The sequence below is a fragment of the Sminthopsis crassicaudata genome, chromosome 3 (assembly GCF_048593235.1).
Source record: "Sminthopsis crassicaudata isolate SCR6 chromosome 3, ASM4859323v1, whole genome shotgun sequence".
Lineage (NCBI taxonomy): Eukaryota > Metazoa > Chordata > Mammalia > Dasyuromorphia > Dasyuridae > Sminthopsis > Sminthopsis crassicaudata.
In genome coordinates this window covers 369,367,554-369,388,789 of record NC_133619.1, presented here as the reverse complement: position 1 = coordinate 369,388,789, position 21,236 = coordinate 369,367,554, and the positions used below count along the sequence as shown (strand labels likewise).

The 21,236-nt window shown below is 31.8% G+C and overlaps 1 protein-coding gene across 1 annotated transcript in view; it reads left to right on the top strand.

Annotated features, from left to right (window-relative positions):
• Nucleotides 1-19,330, top strand: part of DPP10 (dipeptidyl peptidase like 10) — an 887,847-nt gene extending 868,517 nt beyond the window's left edge. The window contains 7 exon segments of the mRNA XM_074301856.1: nt 10,139-10,333; nt 11,032-11,086; nt 14,010-14,109; nt 14,334-14,392; nt 14,527-14,599; nt 16,281-16,354; nt 18,680-19,330. Of these exon segments, the coding sequence (XP_074157957.1) occupies nt 10,139-10,333; nt 11,032-11,086; nt 14,010-14,109; nt 14,334-14,392; nt 14,527-14,599; nt 16,281-16,354; nt 18,680-18,817 (694 nt within the window). The 3' untranslated portion in view covers nt 18,818-19,330.
• The last annotated feature ends 1,906 nt before the right edge of the window (nt 19,331-21,236 follow it).

The following is a 21,236-nucleotide window of genomic DNA, read 5'->3' as shown; positions in this document are numbered from 1 at the left end:
ATAGGGCAAAATTAGAAAAGCATGAAATAGGAAAATATATTCTTTCCAAAAGTATTTGCTGCTGTGATGGAGGAGATAATTGTGCAAATTCTAAGTTGAAGAAATATTTCCAATGAATGGGAAGGTCCTCCAGATGTTTCTATTTGCAAATAACATTATTCTGCTTGCATTAATTGAGAAACACTGCAAAGCCTCACAAAAGAGATCTGTTATCTCTCAAAATAGTTGGTCTGACTATCCATCCATGAAAGAGCAAGTAGATGAAGAAAATGCCTTGTCCAGATTACAGTGTGCATTTGAAAATAAGGCCTATCAAAATTAATTGATCAGTGAAGTGAATCTGAGACAGCTGGTTCATATGGAAAATGAGTTTGGTAAAACAATAGATTGAATCTTCTAATGCAAAGCTTTTTCCTAAGTTTCCCAGGAAACCACAAAAATCTCAATCATTTTGATGCCAAATATGTTTTTTTCCTTAATTTTCTTTAATTAAATAATTAGATTTGTTTTTATATATAACTGATTGGTTTGCCTGCTAGAATTTTGAACCATATCCCTTGACTTCAGATTCACCATTCTTTCCACTTGATTTGTAATTCTGTCTTCTACTTTTGTTTTGGTGTAAATAGTCTCCTAGTTTGTGATATTGAGCAAGTGCCATCACTTATAAAATTCCTAGTTTTTTTTTTTTGTTTTGTTTTTTTAATTTTGTTTTGGCTGAGGCAATTGGGGTTAAGTGACTTGCCCAGGGTCACACAACTAAGGAAGTATTAAATTTCTGAGGCCAGATTTGAACTCAGGTACTCCTGACTTCAGGGTTGGTGCTCTACCACTGTTCTAGCTAGATGCCCCAAGCCTTAGCTTCTCTAACTATTAAATGATCTGATTTACTGGATCTGATAATCCCTGAGGATATTTCTAGTTCTTAAGTTATATGAATCTGTAAATTCAGTTACATCTTTGTCATTTGGAGTGTACTCTCAACATTAGAATAAATGTTGAAAGTAAAAGGAATGATTTGTTAAGAATATAAATTAACCCCAATCAGAAATCAGATAAAGACTAATATAATATCACATTAACAGAATAGAAAATCAATAATTTACAAGTAAATAGAATACATATTATTTATTCTACCAATTTTTTTTGCACATTTTTTGGATTTTGAATATCTCTCAGGCATTTTGCTATTGGCTCTTCTCAGATATTTTCTTGTGATGTTTAAGATGTTTATCCCAAGTTTAATTTTCTGTAGATAATATCAAGAGCACATTATTGTGCTTTATGAATGGCTCATTAATATACATTGTGCATTGTTTTCAGGCTTGTGTGATAATGTGCTTTTATTTATTAATTTATTTTACCTCTAAATGAGTGAATGAGAAGCAGTCAGATATAGTGGAAAGAAAACTGCTTTAGAGCTAGGAAAACCTTGAATTAAGTACTATCTCTGACACAATTCCTATCCTAGATTTTCAAATCACTTGATCTTTGAGGAGTATGAAACTCTAATGCAACAGATTTCAGAGAAAGAACTGATCTGCATTAGAAAATAGTTTCTTCACCTGGAATTTCCCTACATCAATGAAATAAAAAATTTGTTTTATATTCTCATGGGAATGAAATAATTTGATACTGTAGGAAAGGTCTGTCTTTCTGATTTTGCTATTTCTTCAATTATCAGTTGTTAAACCTAACCCCAGAGTAAATTTTGGTTCTTTTGGAAGGTTCCCAAGATTTCTTTTCAGCGAAACTATAAATGCTGAGCAGGTGAGGGTTAACTGCTAGAAGTCCTTGAGTGGGAATTGAGGAATTAGTGATATTGGCATGCAAAAAGGATGATAATCCTTACTGAGGGTAGTGATATCCAAGTCTTCGCCCTGCCTCAATTCTGTCTAGTCCATAGATCTCAGTACTAAAGTAGAAATTCAAGCTGTGGGTTGATAGTCAGGATTTCAGATGAGCCTAAAGACTGAGGGCAGATCTAGGTACAAAAATTTCTTATCTTTGTGGAAATTCAAGTTTAAATTTTATTACTTTCTGCATGGAAGGCAAATCATCAGATGGTAATGTAACTTGGCTTTAAAGTCATAAAATCTGTATTTCATTCTTTACTCTGATACTTTTTGGATAATCACCTCAACCTTCCCAAATCTGCTATTATTTGCTCATTTATAAAATGGAAATGCTAACATTATGGCAATGCTTCCACTACCTGTATCAGACATTTGTTTTGTTTTAATATGTGAAATTAAATATATAAATGTATATAAATATCTTTGTAAATGGAAATTTTAAAAAGATAGATATAGATGTAATTTAAAACTCTATATAAATTTGAGTTATTTGGCACCAATATAAATATATTATGTACGTGTTTATGTGAATCTATATAGGTCCTTGTGGGTGGAGAGTAAGAAATGTTGAATTTAGAAAAAGGAGAAAAGACTGCTTCTTTGATACTAAATTGGGGATGTGTTCTTCTACAAATCACTCAATATCTCTGAGATTCAATTTTTTTTTGTTTTGTTTTTTTCTTCCCATCTCTAAAGTGGTCATCATAATACTACTATTATTTCACAGCACTGTTGTGAGGAAAATATTTTTAATTTTTTAATTTAATTTTATTTAATCATAAATATAAATTCTGGATGTTATGTGATAATAATGATGCTAGTGGTGCTAGTGTTAGGTTCCAGGTCAAAGACACTTATAATATATTAATACGCTATTAGATAGGTCTTTCTTTTCCATCTCTAGCACCAGAGAAATAATGTACTATGAAAAAATGAAGAAATAATTGGTTTACTTTAGTAATTAAAGTGTTATAAGCAATGTGCAAAAATCATTCATTTGCACATTGTCCTGTCAAAGTGGAAAAAAAAAGGTAAGGAGAATGCAGGCATTTAAAATAAACTAAAAGGTCAATATACTTTGAAAGAACAGTATTAAATGTCAACATATAGCTACCTATATTTGTGATAAGCTTGATAAAGGAACCATGGAACTCCTATTAAAAACATCTTCATGAGACATTGTCTATGAGAACTTGGCATTAATGAGTTAGAAAGCCTGAGAAAGTTAGCAGATCTTGATCCCGCTTGGGTTGGTATTTGTTTATGGTGCTTATCTAAATCCATAGCTAGCAGTATTAGAAAATCACCAAATTAATTGAAGTCAGCCTCATAAGGATGAGAAATAAAAACAATAAAAAAGCAAATGGCAGGTAAAATTGATTGGGTACTTGTGTGTTAAATGAGTATTGGGACTTGAAAAAGAAATAAAAGATTAGAGCAAATGCTCTGCCCTCATTGATCTTGGAAGATGAGATGAGCATGTGTGAAATATTGTAATAATTTCTAAGAAAGAGATGATGATCTATAAATCAACTTTCACGGTGCATGCTATTAATATGAGGACTGATAGGATTTTGGACTTTTTTTTGTTTTGTTTTTTTTGTTTTTGTTTTTTGATCATTAGATCTAGAAAACAATAGCAGGTGAAAATGCTTCCTACTCCTTTGCTCCTGAGAAAAAAAATGTCACTCAAAAAACTCAGAAGTCAAACTACACAAGAAATGGTCTAGAAAATGAGTCTAGCAGACAAGGTATTAAGTCAGTGTAGCAAACAGTGCTTAAAGCATCACATATAAATGCCCAGACATAAGAGGTCAATGATGAAATCAATGTTGTCAAGAGAACCATTAAGAAATAAACAGAAAAAAAAAAATATGTGATTTGTGTATAATCAATATAAAGCAGCTAGGTGGCATAGTGAATAAATTGCCAAACCTGAAGTCAGGAGATTCAGTTGTTTGTCTCTGGATAGTCACTTAAACTTTTTATCCCAGTCACTCATTAGTAAAATTAGAACAGGAAGTGGCAACCTACTCCGGTATCTTTGCCAAGAAAACTCTTCTTGTCATGAAGAGTTGGACATGACTGAAAACATACCAAAGACATATAAAGACACACAATAAGCATATGTATATATTCTGACATAAACATGTATATGTACATATACTGTATATGTCATATATACATATAACTCTTTGCAAATTTAAAAAATACCTCAATATTTATTGTTTTTATTAACACGACAATCATCATAACTAACCTCTAGTCAAGAAAGACAAGATTTACTTTTCTAGTTTTCGGTGGTTGATAACAAGGCACTTCTTCCTCCAGCTAGTCTGAAGTATATATGATCTTCTAAGGCTTTTGTGACCTCTATTCTCTAGTTCACATTTCTCTGATGAAAAAAAAAAATCCTAAGTGACTGGTTTCTCTACTGTCTGTGATTCACACTGAGTCACTACAGTCAAGGCAAATGCTATAAAAATTGAGCCAAAAGGTAAATCAGACTGGATAAGGTGAAGGTGAAAACATTCACATTTATTTCAGAATGAGGGAGGGAGGTGAGATGTTAAATACATAAGGAAATAGTTTTTCTTGGAAGTATTCATTTTATTCACACACACACACACACACACACACACACACACACACACACACAAAAGCCCATTGGGTAAATTTACATTGTGATGAGATTATAAAGATAAAAACTTTTTTTTTTCTAATACTTTTGTAATGTCTATTTTTTTAATAGTTTTTATTTACCAGATATAAGCATGGGTAATTTTACAACATTGACAATTGCCAAACCTTTTGCTCTAATTTTTCCCCTCCTCTCCCCCCCAGATGGCAGGTTGACCAATACATGTTAAATATGTTAGTGTATAAATTAAATACAATATATGTATACGTGTCCAAACAGTTGTTTTGCTGTACAAAAAGAATTGGACTTTGAAATAGTGTGCAATTAGCCTGTGAAGGAAATCAAAAATGCAGGTAGACAAAAATAGAGGGATTGGAAATTCCATGTAGTGGTTCACAATCATCTCCTAGAGTTCTTTTACTGGGTGTAGTTGGTTCAGTTCATTATTGCTCTATTGGAGCTGATTTGGTTCATCTCATTGTTGAAAATGGCCACATCCATCAGAATTGATCATCATATAGTATTGTTGTTGAAGTATGCAATGATTTCCTGGTCCTGCTCATTTCACTCAGCATCAGTTCATGTAAGTCTCTCCAGGCCTTTCTGAAATCATCCTGTTGGTCATTTCTTACAGAACAATAATATTCCATAATACTCATATACCACAATTTATTCGGCCATTCTCCAATTGATGGGCATCCACTTAGTTTCCAGTTTCTGGCCACCACAAAGAGGGCTGCCACAAACATTCTTGCATATACATGTCCCTTTCCCTTCTTTAAGGTCTCTTTGGGATACAAACCCAGTAGCAGCACTGCTAGATCAAAGAGGTGTGCATAGTTTGATAACTTTTTGAGCACAATTCCAGATTGCTCTCCAGAATGGCTGGATGTATTCACAGTTCCACCAACAATGTATCAGTGTCCCTGTTTTCCCACATCTCCTCCAACATTGTGCATTATCTTTCTTGTCATTCTAGCCAAACTGACAGGTGTATAGTGTTATCTCAGAGTTGTCTTAATTTGCATTTCTCTGATTAATAATAACTTGGAGCATCTTTTCATATGACTAGAAATAGTGTTAATTTCTTCATCTGAGAATTGTCTGTTCATATCCTTTGACCATTTATCAATTGGAGATAGGCTTGATTTCTTATAAATTAGAGTCAATTCTCTATATATTTTAGAAATGATGCCTTTATCTGAACCCTTGACTATAAAAATGTTTTCCCAGTTTATTGTTTCCCTTCTAATCTTATCTGGATAAAAACCTTTATAGTTAAGAGAGTGGATTTGTAATCCTAATTCCTAATATCTACCCTTTTTTTTACATTTTATACTATAAACAAAGATGTAATTTTCTATCCAAAGGAATTTGATACTTTCAGTGTCAAAGATATTAAAATAGTTGTGAACGAACTTCAAGAACCTTAGCTTTTAAGAGGAATTTAAAGGTGATTGTGAAGCATATATAAAATGTCTATTTCAAATTGCCATGACCTTTTTTTTTTTTTTAAACTCAGGACAGATCTTTAGTGGAAGAGAGAAAGGAATTAAAACCATGATTTGTTTTACTTCCTTCTATTTCTAATAGAATCTAAACATGGTTCATTTTCAACCTTGGCAAACAATTGGCCTTGCACTGAACATCCCAGTTTTATGTATGGAAAATTATGAAGGCAAAAGAGAGAGATGGGGAAAAAAAGGTCGAAGGGAATGACAGGGACATATAAAATAAAGAAGAAAGATGGAAATTCAGATTTTTTTTTACAAACATAAAAGGGCAAAAAAAAAATTGAAGACATCATTTGAACCATATTAGGTTCTTTAATAGACTGGAAAGGTTAATGAAGTTATTAACCACAGGACTCAGGATCTAGATTCAGGAAGATTATAAGGACAATTCTGTCTTCAGAATCTTACTAGTTTTGTTACTCTGCATAAATCAATAAATCTTATTCGTTTCAATTTCCTCAGCTAGAAAAGGAAATGGTAAATCACTTCATTATCTTTGTCAAGAAAACCAAAAATGGGGCCATGAAAAATCAATCAGATACAACTTAAACAGCTGAACAAGAATAATCCAATAATAATAATAATTAATAATAATAATAATAATAATAATAATAATAGTTTATTTTATATAACATTCTAGGGTATATAAAGTACTTTACAAATCTTATTTTATTTTATAATCATGACATCACTGTGAGTTATATTTTTGTATCTCAATTTTATATATAAATAAACTCAATCAGACAAAGGTTAGATCTTCCTGACTCCAGCACATTTCCTATTACCACATCTATGTCTGATAGATCTCTATATCTGTCATCTCATAGTTAAGAATACATGAGATAAGATATGTGAAATTAAAAAAAAAAACACAACTCTTTGTTGATATCTTCGATGCACTTGTTTTTCCCCATTTTGTCTCCCCCCAATAGCATATGAGCCTCCTTGAAGATATTGGCTGTTGCTTTTACATACGTGTGTTGTGTGTGTGTGTGTGTGTGTGTGTGTGTGTGTCCCAGTGTCTAGCACAATGCCCATCATGTGGTAAGAACTTGTTGAATGACTATAAAGAACCATGTACACATCAGAAAAACATTATTTTCTCATTATAATTGAGAAATAAAGCCACCAGAGTTAAAGATTCCTTTGACCTTGTGATGTCAGTGTGCACATCTTGCTACTGTCTGAGATTGTTTTCCTTTACTTACCAGTTCATCTATGATCTTACCCATTTTGTGGAAACCACCTCATTAGAAAAGTATCTCATTTTCTATATGTAATACCTGTAAGTTTCCTTTACTAAACTATTTAGTAGTATTAAATAGTAAGTTATTTCATGTTATGCCTGCTTTTAAAAACAAATATATCTAAAAGTGTTTGTAGTTTATTAGTATATAAAGCTTTTCTTTTAGGGAAAAAACAATGAAAAACTATTGACCATCTTTAAAAAAATGCATTACCTTTTTAACAGCTATTGCAATGTCCTGGAAGAGGTGAGGTAAAGGGAAGATGCATCACATATAATTAGATAGCAACATGTGTTTGAAATTAGTTGACAGACACTGTTTTGACTTCACTTTGAGGTCTAACATTAAAAACTTGCTAAGAATGGATTGGAGGTGATGGCTGAGTATGAGAATAAAAAAACAAAACACATTATTTTCTTCTCTGTGCTTCTAATGTGGAACAGGATTTTCATTGATTTGCAAACTAACATTGTTGATAATCACAAGTTAGGAAAATGTACTTTATTTTCCACTTTATAAGCTAATTTGTGTGTTTGACAGACACAGAGAAGTGTGTCTGTAACTTATTTACATTCTTTCCAAAAATAAATTCGCTATGAACTCCTGGAAATGCGTGAACAATCTCAAACTTGCAGTGGGTCACATGTAAATTAGAAAATAATACCTTTAGAATTAATGAGGTACTTGGAAGACTATCTGGCAGCTGATGTCAGTATTCAAAAAGAGAGCATTCTAAAAAGACCAGGGGACCAGTTTGCAATCTTTGTCACCATGCATATATACCTTCATTCACATGTCTTAGAGTTGTTAAAATCCTTCAATAAAGTATCAATTTCTATTCCTTAATTTCTCATACATGTGAGATGACATCTCTCTATAAATTCTATAGAACCCATTTAAAATCCTCTTCCCCCAAATGGTTTTCCTTTTTTGCATTAATTTGGCAATATTCCCTATAATACAGCTGAGTCTTGACCATGAACCCAAATAGAAAGGACCTGAAGTTTGCAATATGCCTTAGATTTCAAGTAAGTGGTGCCTATGCTGTTCCTCCCAAATAAATGGTAAGGCCAAATTCCCTCTTTCCCAACCATATCCCAGAGCTATGATTTCCCTAAAGAAATATATGACTTTTTAAAAAAATTCTCCCTCCAGATAACATAAAATTCAATTTATAACTTATTGATGATTCCTCGCTAGATCCAACAAATGAACTAACCCTAAAATTTTTATTTTTAAAAGCCTTGGGGACTTAGAGTTATTCATATAACAATATGAATGAAATCTATCAATGTTAGTTACAGGAATTTTAAAATAAAGTATAGCCATCCATATGTTACCTCTGATTTGATGTGAGGAGATATATGATTTTACATTTTTGAAATTGTGATTGATCAATGAGGCAAAAGAGGGAGAAAAAGAAATACAATCTTTCCATGGTTGACTTTGGACCTATTGCCAGGTTTCTGAGAATCTCCCCCTGTCCAGGAGATGGAGAGCACCTATAGATAATAAAAATGCCAAAATTTATTCAAGGTCTGAGTATATCAACCACTCTTCAGATTCTTAGGGGTCCCATAGTGACAGTGAACAGGTTACACTTCACCCAGAATCTTTGCTTAGAATTTTACATTTTGAAATATCCTTCATCTATGATATAGGTCTATAATTTTCCTTTACTGTAAAATATCATAATACATTTACATATTACCTAAGCCAGATGTTCTTAATGTTTTTTTTGTGTCATGAACCTTTGGTGACTCACCCTATATCATAGAGGCAGGGAATGTTAAGAATGTTAAGACAATGTCTCAGTAATATGTATATATATATATATATATATATATATATATATATATATGTTTAAGCTGTGCCTTCAGTTTCTCACATCAACCAAGTGAATTAATTGGGAATTAAATTGATTACACATAGGAGATATTTTGAGATACTGTAAAACTTTGATGTTGCTTCAGTCATGCTCATGAAGCAACTATCTATCAGGTTTATCAGTATAAAAACATCTCTAGTTATCAATATTTCATACAATCCCATGACTATTTGTCTTCTTACACTCAGATGATTCTGGTGATAGAAGGGATAGATAAAGAGTAACTTATAAATTCCTTTACAAAATGACATTTTCAAAGTGCTGTGCTAATTTTTTTTCCTTAGGTGCTTATTCATTTTTTTTAATTTGTATAATATCTTTATATTTTGGTTTCCAGTATTTAGATCATTCAATAAGATGATCACATGTGTCTGCTTCCTTTTTTGCCATTCACTAAGAAGATGAAAAAGGAATGTTGCTCAATATTTGCTTAAACTTTACTTAATGTTCTTCCTCAACTAAAACCAATCCCTGATCTATTAATGCATTCATTCTTTTTGAATGCAGTGTTCTCTGGAGTTGTATATTTGCTGTTAAGTTATAATTAATTTAATATCATCAGTTCTGTTTTCCACCAGGATCTTTCTTCTTCTATATAAGATCTATAAGATATATCTAAGCCTTATTTCCCAGAAGAAATCCAATAAATTAATATGTGCCTGTCAAATAGATGATCAGATTTTAGAGATGCTTATGACAACCAACTCCTTTTTTTTTCCTGCTGCCAACATGAGCTATACACAAGTTGATATTCTAGCCTCACAAAAATTGGGTTTTAGTTTATTGAGAAAATGCTGACCCTTTTCATTCCAAATTGCAAAATTAGCTTCTGTGGTTTTCTGGCCCAAATCAGCAAACATTTAAATATATTGGATGTATGACTATGCCTTGTCACTAATGAGGACTATCATCTTGTAGAACTGCAGTTTCTATTCTATTGGTAATAGTCCTTGTTTGTGTGTGATTTTGTTGTTGTTATTGTTGTTTTACAGTGATGAAGCACCAGGAAGCCAGTTAGTTACAGATAAGTTTCACATTGATTGGGATTCAGTACTTGTTGATTCTGACAATGTAATTGTGGCCCGATTTGATGGAAGAGGTAGCGGGTTTCAGGGGCTAAAGATATTGCAGGAAGTTCACCGTAGCCTGGGATCTGTAGAAGTGAAGGATCAAATAACAGCTGTGAAGTAAGTATCTGCATATTCTCCTGTTTCTCTATAACAGAATTAATATACATAATACTAATGAACCCGTCCATTCTGCTGTCATGTTGTTCAAATGTAGATGAATCCAATTTTTCTATGCCTACTTAGTGATTAGTTAAAAGAATCTTGGTATAATTTCTAGTATTTTATGCAAATAATCACACAGGCCTACTGGGGAGAAGGGGGACCGAATGTTATCTCACCACTTGAAATAGACAGTCCTTTGTAAATATTAACATTGCCATAGGGACCTTATTATGTATAAAGTTCCACTTAAGTGTTCAGTCCTGAATTATCCAGGGAAATTATATACACATTTCAAATTCAATACTGTCTCTGTCATTCCAATATGCTATCATGTGCTATGTAAATGTGGCCTAAGAAAACAAAAGGAAAAAAGAAAAAAAAAAAAGTCAAATAGTTCACTAGCTTGGGTGGAGCAAGGATTTTTGTGAGGAAAAGTACAAGAAAAATTTCTGAATTTAAGCTGGAGCCGGGTTATGCAAAGCCATTAGAGGCCAATTATATTCTAAAAGCAATTCAGAATATTTTCCATTACTACAAAAACTGAGTCCCATTAGTTAACCCAGTGAGAATTTTAGTATAGGACTTCAGTGCTGAGTAATAGACTTGATTTATCTTGACTTAAGATATATATTTTTTTTTCTTTTCCATTCTAGGTCTTTACTGAAGCAGCCATTTGTTGACCCCAAAAGATTAAGCATATTTGGAAAGGTAAATGGCAAGAATATTAAATGAATGAATATATCTATATCTAAATTGATATAGACATGTTTAAGAATAAACATGTATTTTCTACAGTCTGTGTTTCTATAATTCTGAATTTATTAATCACATAACAGTGTGTATATAATATCTATGGGTATAATAATCTATGGATAGATATTCTATTACCATCCATTTTGTATGTGTATGTACATGTATGTGTGTGAAGACTTTTTCATTTATTCAAAAGTATTTTACATATTCCCTGCTTATCATGGTTTTGAAAATATAAAAAAACAACCTCTGTATGTCTGTGTGTGATTCATTATTCAGTCACCTGCTTCATTTTAGGTAGTAAAGGTAATAAAAGGAGAACAGAAATAAAAAGGAAAATAATATATAGCCCATATATTCAAATAACTTATTTCTTGGTAAGGGGCCATAACACATTAAAAAAACACTTTAAATCATAAAACATTAGATAGTAATTGTCAAATGATTTACTATAGACAATGAACATTATAAAGATTCATTAACAATCAAAAATCTTTGTACCAGAGATATTTGCAAAAGGTTCTAAGGACCTTAGCTAGATTGTGCAGTGGTAGACCACCAGCCCTGAAGTCAGGAGGATCTGAGTTCAAATCTAGATTTGGATATTTAACACTTCCTATGTTTAGATCATCTTAAGATTCTTTGAGAGAAGCCAAAATAAAAATATAATTATATTTGATAATTTTCTTATTGTTGCTATTAAGAAAGGTATGAAACAAATTTCACTTAATATAATTTAATAATAGTTATTAGTTGTTAGTGACTGCAAGTCACTTAACCCCAATTGCCTCAGAAAAAAAAAAAAAAGATAATTCAAAATTTAATAGAAAATATACAATTTATCTGTTTAAAAAAAGGGAAAAAAATAATAGGAGCTGTTTCACTGATTTGCTTGGATTGGACAGGATGGCTTTTTAAAAATTTCATATTTTCACATTTCAGAAATCCTTAATAAATATTTGCTGACTCAATTCTATTCACCTGAGAAAATTTCCTGAGAGAAATTCAAACAGCTGCTACAGAACTTAACATATGGTTGAAAAAATGAATTACAAATTACAGTTAAAATTCAGTTATAGACATTTTTGGAGATTTTTTTAGATTATAATATGCTTTTCTCCAAACAGTGCTCTCAAGTATGTATACAAATAGCTATTTCCCTATTTTAAAGATGAGGAAATTTGATCTAATAAAAGTTGAGTGACTTAATACAATATGTTTAAAAGGACTTCATCCCAGCATACTTGGAATATTCATACTTCTAGGACTTCTGTAAATCTTTTACAATATCATGCTGATTCATATTGTTTGTTATATCACTACTTGCATGTATACTCATGTTTGTTACACCACACTGAGCTTGTGCCAGCTGTGGGGAGAGCCATCGCTATTAGCTTGGGTTATACTACTATGTGCTTGGGTAATACCTCCCATGCTGATGGAGTTATGTATACCTGTTTCAAGTAAGACCCTTCAACCCAGAGAAAACCAGCTAATGTCTGGTTTGGCTCCCCATTTCTTTTTGGTATTTTCACCTCCCTCCCTGAGAAGACTGTCTCTTGGACTCCCTTAAATACCCCAGCATGACTACATTACGACACCACACTGGGCATGCGCAGCTATAGAACATCACATCACCACATTACCCTAAGTATATGCCAACTGGATTGATCACATCATTACATACATCAATATGAAATAATTAGCCTATCAAAGTATTAGGAACAAAGGTAATGAAATCAATTGTGCATGCATTGATGGTATTTGGGCAATTGTCCAAATGGCCAGTAGAATTTCATCACAACCACAGACATAGATTTAAATTTCTTTTTTGGAGTTTGGCACTTTACTCTAAATCTAATTCCCAAGAGTTCTTTATATAGCCATAGGAATCTAATAATCAATTGAGGAAAATAAAAAAAGACCAGAGGAAAGACATACATTTTAAAGTGTTTTTGTTTTTAGTCCTATCTTTACTAATTCATTTTAAAAGATTCTTTTGACAAGATGAAAGTAAATAAAAACACTATTTTGCAATCAAAATATTTGCACTTATTTCAATATAGTCAATATATCATGGCAAAAATTCTATAGTAGTTTAATTATTTGTAAATTCTAATATATTGTATGCAATAATATATATATATATACATATATATATTTAAAAATTCACAAGTAAAATGTGACATGCAAAACAATGACACACTTTTTTTTTCAAAACTAAACTAAAATGGCATTGTTTCATTTTTTAAAATTAGCTTATTGCACCATATAGCTAGGAACAAATTAAGATAAATAATGAATTTTTCAAATACTTTAGTGAGATTGTATGCTATTGTTCAAAGCCCCAGAGAAGTTCCTTGGCAATGACTTCCAGAGATAGCTTATTTGTTACATGAAGAAAGAAGACTCATCACTTAATCCTCACAGTTACTTTTTCATGCCAGTGTCTTATCTTGTGCGTCATCATAGTCAATGAATGATTGAGATAAGTCTATGAAAACTTTCTTATGTTTTCCTAAATTTCTTCCTAAAATCAAAGCCAATCCCAAAGCAGAAAGAAATTTGTTATCCCTACTAAATTATATAAAAACATACTAAATAAAATAGAGAAAATAAACTAATGACTCAAAATCTACCACTACATAGATCCCTTTAATAACTTAGAAAATATAACAGAAATTTCAGATAATATTTTTTTTAATATGATAGAAATAGTGTTTTGTCCTGGTTTGGTGAACTCTTGCTTAGAAATAAGGGGGATGGAATATATGATTTTTCAATGTCATTCCATTTCTATAATTCTCTGAATTATTTGCAAAGTTACACAAAATGATAAATACAATTAAAATATGAAATCTATTATTTGGTTTTCTAGGGATATGGTGGATATATTGCATCAATGATCTTGAAATCTGATGAAAGATTTTTTAAATGTGGATCTGTGGTTGCACCGATTACAGATATGAAATTGTATGGTAAGTATCTTCTACCATCTTAAATCATGGGAAGTAATAAGCTTACTAAAATTCTCATTAAATAAAGCTCAATTGAGTTCCATGATTATGTTTTTCAGCTGCTTACCATTTTTCTGATTTGACCAAATTCATTAGAGCAAGAAAATGAAAAGTAAACACAAGTGAAGGCTCCAAGATAAATAAATCCTAATTTATTTACTTAATCTTGTCTCCCATTCCTGTAGCTTCAGCTTTTGCTGAAAGATACCTTGGTTTACCATCTAAGGAAGAAAGTACTTACCAAGTAAGTTATTTGAAAACAGCAAAAAATTGTGGGTTTTGTATCAAAAATTTAGTCATTTTGGATTATATATATCTATTTATATGTATGTATGTATGCATGTATATATGTATAAGTTTGTATTTTTTTTCTTACAGGCATCCAGTGTCCTACACAATATTCACAGCTTAAAAGAAGAAAATTTATTAATAATTCATGGCACAGCTGACAGTAAGTATCACATTGGCTATTGCTATTTTGTAGTTATAAACTTCACACAAGTAGGTATATATGTGGGAATGACTGAAATAATCTTCACAAATGTTCGGAAATGGAAGTCAAGAGTCAAGGTCAAGATAGTAATAAGAATATGTAGATGAAGAAGGGAAGAAAAAAACAGAGGAAAGAAAAGAAAAGAAGAGGGAAATGAAAGAAAGGGAGAAGAAGCAAGAAAAGCAGAGAAATAAGATAGACAGTCCTGAACTTAAAATAACTTCAGTATTTCAAAACATTTCTTGTCTTGTATCTTAGCATGGAATAAGTGGAAATTCAATTCAAAATATAAATATGAGAACTTGATAATACTTTAGTCATGCTATTCAGGATTTAGAAGCAGGAGTCATTGGTCCAGCCCAGGCTTTGCCACTTATTCCCTTTGAAACAGTATAATAAAATCACTTAATCTCTTTGGGCATTAATAAGGTCATCTGCACAATATCATTTGTGGTTTCCTCCAACTGGGAATCTATGAGCCAAACAACTATATTATAGATGAAGAATATTAAATTCATAAAGGAGAAAGGATATCCTTAAATAATATGGTGGATAAGACCATAATTCAATCTTGACTTTTAGCTCAGTGTTCTTTCCTTCATTTACTAACTCAAAATTAATTTAACTATTTCCCCTACAAGAGGCAAACTAGTAAAATGGAAAGTGGACCACATTTGGGGGCCTCTGTATCTGGATTCACATCCAGACTCAGTCAATTCACCTTTGCCACATAGTAGAATACATCACAGATAGGAGTCAATTAGCAAATGCTTGCTGGATTGAACTATATAGCATATTATATAATTATATAACTCTAGAAATAATGATAATCCTTCCAATTTTAAGGATATTGTATATGTTTCAAAGCATGTTAACTGTATTGTACTAAATATTGACCTATCTGTGAGGTAAATAGGATGCTTTTTAGCCCCATTTTGCAGAGGAGTAACCTGGAATCTAAGGAGGTGAAATTCCTTGCTCTAGGATAGGTAGCTATTTAACAAAAGACAAAGCAAGGATTCCTGTGGCTAGCCTAGGTAGTGCTCTGGAGCACACTGTGTCTAACCTGTGGATTTCCTCCCCAACTGAAAATAGAAAGAGGAAAATATAGGAAGAGTCAGGATAGTCTCTACTAAACATGTAGTCCCTGAATAATAGAAAGTTTACTATGTTTTCTCAACATGGGGAAATCCTTTTTTTTTAATTTAAAATGATAATTCAGGTCATTATCTAAATGAGACTCAGCTCCCCTAATCTTATGTAAGTAATAGGAGACTGAATATGCTTTGTTAATACTGAGACAAACATTTTCTGTTTTAAATATTTTAGTGTGATTTTAAAATGTTGTGAATAATTGTAAATGATAAATGAAATGAAAAATTTAACCAAGTATGTCAGGCACTGAGTGCAGAGGCATGACTACAGCAGCTGTTTTCTTTTATAAGTCACAATTCAAAGATCTCTCTCCTAGACAATTCCTGAAAATCCAAGTATGATAACATTTTAGATGTGGTAAATATGAATACATAAAATCAAATTTGGGAAACAGAAGATCTCTAATGATATGGGCTCATGCCAGGAAACAATGTTGTTTCTAATCTATATACATACACACATATACATTTTTTTTCTTTTGCAGCAAAAGTCCATTTCCAGCATTCTGCAGAATTAATCAAGCATTTAATAAAAGCTGGAGTGAATTATACTATGCAGGTAAGATAAGACTACAGATAAGTGCAGTTCCCTAAATGAGATCTCATTGTATTATTTTCCAACTATGATCTTTACCTCTCTAAGCATGTTTGGATATCTCTTTGATTATTTTTGGACCTTTATAGTTTCTCCTTGTTTGACAAGTTATATAAATGTAGAAGGATCATTCAGACCCTCCAAGCCCATTAAAAGTTCAGTTATTCTATATAATAATAGCTAACTCTGATTTAGCATGTACTACATGCCAGACCATGGGTTAAGTGCTTTATAATTATTATCTAATTTGATCCCTACTTATTACCTCTGGGCTTGAGGCTCCTTATGCTTAAGTGAAAAGGTTGGACTAGATCAAGGTTTTTTGTTTTTGTTTTTTTTTTTTTTGTCAAGGACCCCTTTGGCAAACTGTTGAAGCCTATGAACCCCTTCTCAGATCTCAGAATAAGGCTTTTTTTTTTCTTTTTCTGAAGTAATTGGGATTGGGTGACTTTCCCGGAGTCACACAGCTAGGAAGCATTGGGTATTTGGACAGATTTGAACTCGGGTCCTCTTGACTTCAGGGCTCGTGCTCAGAATAAGACATTTAAATAATTTTGAATAATAAATAATCTTTAAAGAAATTTAAATAAAGTAGTGCTATTTTTCAGTTAGAAATAAAAATGTCATTTTTTTTCCAAAAAAAAAATGCAGTTATCAGATTGAGATGTATATCTCCTCGCTTGTGCACAATCAGACGTGCATCCCAATAAATATATTTCTTTTCTATCTGGCAATAACTTTTATGAAACATAATAATAAAATTCAGGGAGCTGTCAATAGAGGATACATCCTAGGCTAATGGATCAGGGGGCTTTGATACTATCATATTTGAAAGATCAATGATGTTACAGGGGTTTGTATTCTCTCCTGATATCCACTGTAACTATTCTTAGGTTTTATAGAAATTCTGTAAAAGTTGTTATAGTCAATATGTTTATTATACCAAGATCACTCTGGTGATTGACTTTTCTCAGTTAGATTAGAAAATGGGAATAAAGCTAGTTAAATCAGTTTATGACTGAAAATTTTCCAGTTCAGTGTAACTTGCTAAATCTTTTGCTAAAGCTAGCCTTTAAGAAGCTAAAGTTGTCATTATGACGTAAAGAGAAAGATAGAATTTTAATAAAGGCTGAGTGCTTTTCTTTGTCTTGAATGTTATTTGAAATTAACTACTAAATTTAAGATATATTTCACAGTTGTTAACAAAATTGTTATTTTTTAGTCTTTCTGTTTACTTTTCCTATGAACTAACATGTTTTGCATATTAGTACTATTTCATTCTTCTAGAGTTATTTCATGAGTCAGAGACCTGAGTATAGTTCTTTCCAATTTTACCAATTATTTCTACTGCCTGAGATAACTTCTATAGAACTGTTTCCTCACCTTTAAGTAAGGAAGTTATAAGATAAAGCCTAAGGTCATTTCCAACAATAAATTTATGGCCATATGATCCTTCCAGCTCTGGATATAAGATTCGATGATTTGAATATGTTTCTACTACATAAAATCTTTTTTAAAAAAGTCCCTGTTTCCCTTTCTTTTACTTAATTGAAAATGTAGTTTACAAGAGAGCATCCTGATACTTCAAACAAACAAACAAACAAACAAACAAAAATTTTTGGCTCTGAAGTCTATGGTCTTAAATATGAATCCTGTCTATGACATTTATTATCTGTGTGGTCTTAGACAAGTCACCTCTCATTTGAATTTTGATTTCCACATTTGTAAAATGGGGGAATTGAACTACATGATCTCTGAAATCCCTTCCAGCTCTAAGACTATGATCTGATGCATTAGTGTCATTTTACTCCTCACTATATTGCCTATTCCCAAAATCTCTTAAAAATAAGGTACAAAGAATAAACAAACAAAAATAAACAAATCTTTTTGATACTTCCAATGTTGATCATTATGGATCCTGGAGATTCATCATGGTAAAGTTTGCTTTGAGGGAATTTCAATATTTCAAATAATAGTTCACATTTTAGAGGATATTTAGATTTACACAATATTTTTCCTCTTACTAACCATATAATGTACATAGTATAATTATCATTATTCCCATTTTACAGATGAAGAAACATTCAAAAGAGGGGCAGTTACTTGTTTTAATCTTGTGGATATGGATCCTGAATCCAAATCTTTTGAAACAAAAGCCACTGTTTTCTTCATTATGACATGTTGCCTTTCAACTGGACATATTTCTCCATTAATAAAGTATGGGGATAGAGGGTGAAAGTAAAGACTTCAGTAACTTAGCCTGTCATCTTTATTTTTTTCCTTTTCTAGGTCTATCCAGACGAAGGCCATAATATTGCATCTGAGAAGAGCAAATATCACCTTTACAGCACAATCCTCAGATTCTTCAGTGATTGTTTAAAGGAAGAAGTGCCAGTGTTACCACAGGAACCTGAAGAAGATGAATAGAAGGAACCTTATTTATACAGAACTGAAGGAGTTTTTGAGGTTCAATGAAACTGAAACATGACTAATATTGCAGATTCTGCAGAGGTTCAAGGGCAGCTAAAGGAGAGGACACTGGAACAGCACACTCAGAGACAATGAGCTAATAAACTGGAATTTGAATACAAAAGTCCAAACATACTGTGTTGTCAAGGGGACAAAAATTTTCCCTTTGTGGAAGGTCAGCGTGGGTTACTGTTTCCTGGAAGAAATTAGTTTTACATAAAAGTAGGGGTAGTGCATGTTTTCTTCTGTTACCTCCCTATTTGTTCTGTAAGTAGGAACTCTCATTTTAATTTTGATAGCCACTTTCATCTTTGCATCTAATACACAACTTATCCTAAATATGACAGTCCCTGATGTCCCAAGAGTGAGCTGCAAGCTATACTTTACTGTAATGTTACAATAAGTGCAATTCCTTCACTGTCTACTATTAAGCATAAGAAAAAAAATGAGTTAATAAAGGACACAATATTTTATATAGTTTCTGTTTAAAAGAAAGACATTGGGTGGGCTAAGTCATTTTAGGTAGAACACACTCAATTTTAATATTTTTTTTCAAATTTCAGTTGTTTGCTAGCAGATCACATATCTCTGCACAATGCACAAGCATACGGATACATATGGATACATATATGTGCAAATGAAGATCTCATTTTTCACTGTAAAATAAGTCTAAAGAGATCAGCTTTTTAATTGAATTGTAACAGTGACTCTTTTAAAACTAGAATGATGCATTGTATAACAAGCCAGATATGATACTATATGTATGCATATACATATCTATATTACCCCAATTCAAATTCTAACTCTTATTTCCATACAAATGTTTGGGTTGTGTTTGGTATTGGTTTCAGTGGCTGTTTTCTAGTTGCACTTTAATTTTTGATATACCTTGTCACATGTACATTAGATACATAAATATTAAATTATAGTTTCAGATAAACGAATTGTGTTAACAATGCCATGCTACTGAGTACTATTTTGCTCTCCTAGAAGAGGAAGTTTTGAATATTTTTTTTAAACTCTATCATCTCAGTACAAAATCAGTTCTGCTTTTCATTGTGCAAAGCACATGACTGATAAACTCTATTTGCCAGTTTTAGTTAGTATCCCATAATTTAAACCATCCTACTAAGACAGACACAAACTATTTTCCATTCTTTGTCCAAGAAGTTCATAACAGGTGATATTGCTATTTCATTTGAATTGAGGCACAATTTCATTTGGCAATGATGTCTTAAAGTAGAAAATAATTAACATATAAAATAAAAATGACTATGAAGTCAACTTAAGTCCTGGGGCTATTAACTCTAGTGACTTAAATCAAATATAGTATCTATTCCACTTAACTTTAGTTAACTTCCAGATGATGACTGAGAGAATTAAAATTGTTAGAGTTCAGACAAAAGAAGGTGGTACAATGTGTTTCTTTTAAACCTTACTCTAGGCTGGATCTGCTTGATGTGATGTGACTTGAAAGAAAAGTAAAAAGCCCAATCAATTTCCTACATTTTTTTATTATTTCTTTTTTTTTAAGAGGGTACTGGGTATTTGGAATTATCTTGGTTGTATAGAAAACTATGCTGATGATCAACTGAATTGTTCACGTTCCATCTGAATACTTTTGAACTATTATAGACACTGCCCCAGTGCATTCACTTCTGCATTACAGAGTTATTTGAAACCTCTGTCTCCAAAGGCCCATTTTAGGTTTCCTTCAAGAAACTAAAGAAATGATGTTTTGTTTTGTTTTTGTTTTTGTTTTTTAAACAAAGTAAGTTGTACTGTTTAAAGAAGAAAGTTTTGCATATTTTATTAAGATGGGAAGTTCTTTTTAGGCTGAATTGAGATTCACCTGAAGCTTTTTAATCAATATTTTAATCTTCAACCACCAGAGTTTTTTATGATGCAAATAATTAAGCTGTCTGAAAGCTGTCGTTTTATTGGAAGTCTATTTGAGTAACATTTAAAAGTATTTACCTTTTACTGTTTAGCATTTCTCTTGTTTTATTATTATCAATGTTTATCTATTTTTCAATTAATTTAATACAGTTTCTAATGTGCAATGACATCTTGTCTGGAAGCCACTTTGACCTCAAACACTCAATACACCTAAAAGAGTGACATGCTGTTACCCAAGGAATAATATGCCATTGATGACACTTCTCAACACTGATGAGCCGGACATTGCAGATATGGACAGGATTCCCTGACACATAGTCATCAATTATTAAATTAAATCTTATAATTGGATTTTTCCCTTATCCAATTATATTGTCACACCATCTATCTTTCTGTATTTATTGATGCACTAGTAGAATGAACCTTTATCAAAAAGTTGTTCTGCTGTTTCTTTAAATCCTATGTAAGATTGATTTAT